Here is a 5,250-nt window from a genome sequence, read left to right as displayed (position 1 = left end):
TGTTAAAGACCTTGTCCATCCTTAACTTGTGGACTCAAGCAGTAACTTAGTGGTTACTTCTTATGCAATGAACAGCATTAGCTCTGACATGTAAACCCTCCAGCCCATGCAGAGCAGTATCTTGGGGAGAAGACAGAGGTCTTTGAGAGAAAGGTCTTTGCTGTGCTGCTACGAAGAATGAGGAATGTGAATTTAGGGCTCATGGTTGGCAGCCTGTAGTTGCTACTTAATTTCAAGAGAGAAGAGCTATGCTGGGGGCATCCAGGTTAGTTACCTGCAGGGTAAAAGGCAGTTGAAGTTACCCTTCATTCATACCTATAAACCAAAGCCAAGAGTGTTTCAGAGAAAGAAAAAGAGAGAAAAGAAATAATGAGTTTCTTGTTCTGCTTTGTTTATTTCTGAACCTTACTGGTACAAGGTACTGATGTTGTTTGAATTTGTCAAAAAAGCATAAGCTGCATTATGACTAACAGCTGCTCTTGTGCCACAAAAGTGACAAGGCAGCTCAGTCTCTGTGCTACAGGGCACCAAGCTAACACCTGCGAAATTGCCTCAGCTTCTCTCTGCTCCCCACACTCCTACGACATTGCACAACCCCAGGCACAGTGCAGAGGACATGCAAGGTGAATTGCCTCTTGCTCAGGGGCTTGGCTTGCCCTCGATTAGAGAGCTGATGCCAAACAAGGGGGTGGCTCTGCTCCCAGTGTCCTTAGCACTGTCATCTCCTTGCCTAGTGAGGTGGGGATGGAGGTCTGGCTTGCCTTTCCTTCCTGACTGCTGGCACTGCCCGTGTGCTTGATGTGACAGCTTGTGTCTTTTCTTTTACAGCTTTGGTGAAACATTTGACAGGGAGTTTGTTAAAAGAAGGTGAGAGGATGACAACGCCAGTCCCCCGAGGCTGCAGCAGCAGCAGCATCGGTGCTGACTATTACCTGCTCTGTGACATGGAGATGGCCTGGGGGATTGTCCTGGAGTCACTGGCTGCAGCTGGCATCCTCATCACCATTTTCCTCATCTGCTCACTCTTCTTTCTCATCTGTAAAGTCCAAGACAACAGCAAGAGGCACATGATTTCCGTCTATTTCTTCTTTCTCTTAGGCACACTCGGCATTTTTGGTCTCACTTTTGCCTTCATCATTAAACTCAATGAAAGGACTCGCCCCACTCGCTTCTTCCTATTTGGAGTCCTCTTTGCTCTCTGCTTCTCATGCCTCCTCACGCAGGCCTGCAACCTCAACAAACTAGTGAGAGGAAGAAAGCCCTTCTCCTGGCTCGTGTTGCTGCTCCTCATTGTTTCCTTTTTCCTAGTACAAGCTGTGATCAGCACCGAGTACTTAGTCACCATGCTAGTAAACCAGAAAGACAAATTTCTGAGCATGTCTGCGGAGGAGACCAACAAGGACTTTGTCATGCTTTTGATCTACGTGCTCTTCTTGATGGCTCTGACCTTCTTGGTTTCTGTGTTCACATTCTGTGGGTCATACAAAAGCTGGAAGAGGCACGGGGCACACATCTTTGTCACTGCCCTGTTCTCCATTGCCATTTGGGTAGTGTGGATCACTATGCTCTTAAAAGGCAACATGGTTTTAAACAGACCTACCTGGGACGATCCTGTTGTGGCTATTGCTCTGGTGTCCAATGGATGGGTCTTCCTGATAATGTATATTGTTCCTGAAATTTGTTTCCTCACTGCCCCTGTGAAGCTGGAAGACTACCCTCCAGAAAATGACTTCTGCCAACCCAAGTTCATAAAGCAGACAACTGGAGTGGACAACCGTGCTTACACCCAAGATGAGATTGTGCAAGGTATGATGAAGTGAATGACTCCACTGTCCCTCAGCCCTAAGCACACATGCACCAACCATGAGTTAAAAAGGGGGGGCTGGAAGAAAATATGGGTAATTTAGAGGTACAAAAAAGTTTCAGACTGATGAAACTTCAGAAATGCAAGTGAAAATTATTCTCCAGACAAGAGGGAAAAGAGTAAGAACCAATGCAAAAGGTAAGGATGTGTAGGAGGAGTGACTGAATTGGAGACTTACTGGGTGTCAGGGATGAGACATTACTCCCTAGGATGCTGTTATGTTTGGAAAGCCTGTGTAAAAATTCAGGGGTTTTTTGTTTGCCTCTTAGCCATGCTCCAGCTCTTCAGACCTCTCTAGGTTAAACCTTAGAGATTTGTTATTCCAATTTTGATATGATTCCCATTATCTATTTAAAAATAAACCCCTCATCCAAAAAGAAGGCAAGGAGCTCTTACTCTTACTCTTCTCCATGAGTCTCATGCCTACTTGGACAAAGCAAAATGTTTTTTATCAGTTGAGGCTTCCCAAATCTATGGTTAGGAGATGTGACTGCACCCCCTGTGGATCTGCTACTCTCCCCAGGAGTCAGGCCTCAAGGTTTCTAAAATAATAGCTGAGAAAGACTTTGCCTTCCCAGGGAATACCGCAGGGGGGATCTTGTGCCTGCAAGTGGGAGGGATTTGGCCAATTATGATGACAGTCACTGTGAGGCAACAGGAGGTGTCTAAACTCCAAGGCCTCCTATGTCCTGTTATTTACAATACCATTCATTCCTGCTTTCAGAAGGAAATATTTAATAAGTCACCCACCTATGGATTTTAACCCATTCCTGGCTGCATATTGCATTGTTTGATAGGTCTACAAGCAGCTGTTAAATTAGCCACTTTGATTCTCCCTTGATGTGGTATTTCTAAGCTACAATATAATGCTAACTCACTAACTTTCCCCTCCTTTTGTATCGTGACTCAGGAGACACAGAAGTCCTCGGCTACTCCCCATACTCTTCTCACCTTCCGATGAAGGTAAGTTCAAGCCCTCCCTTCACCCGTTTCACCACATGTGAGGTATTGTTTAGGAGCTGAAGGGAAGAAGGGGCAAAGGCAGACGGACCTAGAGCAGGTTCTGTAGAGGCAGGGAGGTGCTCCTCATGGAGCCAGGTAGGACACCAGGATAGGTGTCCATGGAGGTGCCTGTGGCTGGGGGAAGAAAGCTGTGACATGTCCAGGCCCAACGCAAAGTCTGAGGTGGTGGTTTTTCAATACTTCTGGATTTGATGTCACATAAGAAGGCCTCTCTTAGAACACGGTTCCTGCAGTAGACTGTGCCCTTTTCTCAGGAGAATGTGCTCCTTTCCCCAGCCTGTGCCCTGAACGTATTCCCACCAGCTGTCACTGGGAGCTGCAGTGCAGATCCAGAGTGGGCAGTCTGCATGTCCCCATGTCCATTCACCAGTCCTCCTTCAGACCACATCTTAGCTAGGTCTAGTAGCTCCTCTGGTGACATGTCTCTATTACTGGTTTGTTTTGCCAGCATCCTCTTCCCCAACCCCACTGATGACACTCTCAGGAAACCTGTTTCTCCCTCTCCTGTTTTGTTTTGTTTTGAAGCCCTATTCTATTACTTCTCTCGAGTTTTGAAAGGTAGAGGTTTTCTTGCTTCCTTTTCAGACCATTGAACTGAAAAATGATTTCTCCATCCCTCGGCCCAAGGCCCGGACAAGCCCATACCATGACTACACTGGTGGGAAAGGCGCCATGTAGCAGCTCTGCAGGGAGACAAGAGACTAAGCATGAGGAATGGGCCACATGGTGACAAGTGAGTTGATCCTGCAGAAGAGACAGAGTCAACTGACACTGACAAGAAGAGGAGAGGGGTCCTCATTTCCCTGCACAGGCACTCTTGTAGCCCCCTCTCTTTCCTCAAACACAGCTTTCAAACACTGTTCTGTCCATCTTGTCCTCACTCCATTCATTTCTCCATGGGAGGAAGCTCATCTCTTTGACAGAGGAACACGCTGGGAAGAGGCTGTCCTGGCCTATTTTCAGCAGGGTTTTTTTGCCTGCAGGGCTAGAGCAGCAGGAAGATCATCATCTGGGTCTGCAACTGGCTCTGCCCCAGCCAAGACTCGCTTTGATCAGCTTGCAGGGATGGCTGTTCCCCGTGTCTGGTGGGAGAAGAGACAGGAACAGGCTCATCAGACCTACATATCCCCACACCTTCCCATCCGCAAACACATCTCAGGTACTACCAAGGCTCCCTCATCTATCCACTACTACTTTTGTGCCCACTCCCAGCCCTGCCTGACTCTCCTTCAAAGATCACTGGAGAAGACAGAGAGAGAAAGAATATTCCTTTTTTTCTTCTTCATGTTCACTTCCAACTCCCTCCTCATCACCACGGTGGAGAGGGGGAAGAAAATTTAAAGACATAAAAGCATTACACCTATTTACCCTGACAATTTTTCTGATTTGTGCTATAGCATCAGCCTCCCTCCTTGCTCTGACCACACACCCCAGCTGAGCTCCCCAGGGTGCCTGCCCAACCTCACCAACCCTCCCCCCCCCCTGCCCTCCAGGCTGTGGATCCCTGCGGACAAAACCTTTTCCATGCAGCTGCCTTCAATACTCTTGTGGGATCTAATCCCGTGCACCTCGGAGCTCTGCCTCCTGAGTGTGTCTGTGGCATTAACACAAGCATTTCCCAAGCGAGCAGGTTATGGAGGGTGAACACCCTTCTTCCCAGGAGCTTGTGCATGTGTGTGTACATGTGTGTGTGTATGTGCTGTGTGGACTGCACCCTGGCAATAGCGAGGAGGCTGCAGTCTTGAATCATTCTGTAGCCTCCTTCACATTTGGTAAATAGCTTTCCATGGTATTTCATATATAAATACATGGAGCTCCCCAAGTGGGTCTGTATGGTACACTGGTGTCTGACACAACTATGTATTTATTTAGTACTTTGTACGTGGAATATTTAATTAATAAAAACCCAAACAGCCTGACAATGAGAAACTGGTGTTCTTCCTCAAGAGTACGATTCCTCTAATGGCTGATGAGGTGACAGCAACAGCTCATGGGTTGGAGTGGTCCAGCTGGGAGATTGTAGTTGGGGAAAATATGGCAAAGAGATTGCAGCTTCTTTGAAGCTGTCACTGTGGATCAGATGCCTGAGGGTGCAGGAGAGAGTTAGTAGCTTCTCCATTCTATTTTTCTTGAATAAAGAAAGCTGATTCAATGTTAGAAGTGCTTAAGAAATGAAGAAATATAAACCCAAGCCACAGAAAGAAAATGCAGAATAGTGGATGTGATCTTTTCATCACTGCATGTGTCTGTCTCTGCTGGGTCTATATTCCTGTATTTATTTGCTTTAGTCTTTCTGGGTACTCGTATAATCAAGAATAGGAAAGGAGCTTGTAGACATTTAATTCAGCTTGTAAAAATGTCTT

General features: G+C 46.8%; 1 protein-coding gene across 1 annotated transcript; it reads left to right on the top strand.

Moving 5' to 3' along the window:
• The first annotated feature begins 875 nt into the window (after positions 1 to 875).
• On the top strand, positions 876 to 3,565 carry LOC104394362 (retinoic acid-induced protein 3-like). The gene is made up of 3 exons (XM_010003950.1): positions 876 to 1,806; positions 2,775 to 2,827; positions 3,473 to 3,565. The coding sequence occupies exons 1-3, from the start codon at positions 876 to 878 to the stop codon at positions 3,563 to 3,565; spliced, it is 1,077 nt and encodes a 358-aa protein (XP_010002252.1).
• The last annotated feature ends 1,685 nt before the right edge of the window (positions 3,566 to 5,250 follow it).

The sequence above is a fragment of the Chaetura pelagica genome, unplaced genomic scaffold (assembly GCF_000747805.2).
Source record: "Chaetura pelagica isolate M959 unplaced genomic scaffold, ChaPel_1.0 scaffold281, whole genome shotgun sequence".
Lineage (NCBI taxonomy): Eukaryota > Metazoa > Chordata > Aves > Apodiformes > Apodidae > Chaetura > Chaetura pelagica.
Note: the sequence above shows the minus strand (reverse complement) of the source record. Positions and strands in the feature narration are given on the sequence as shown.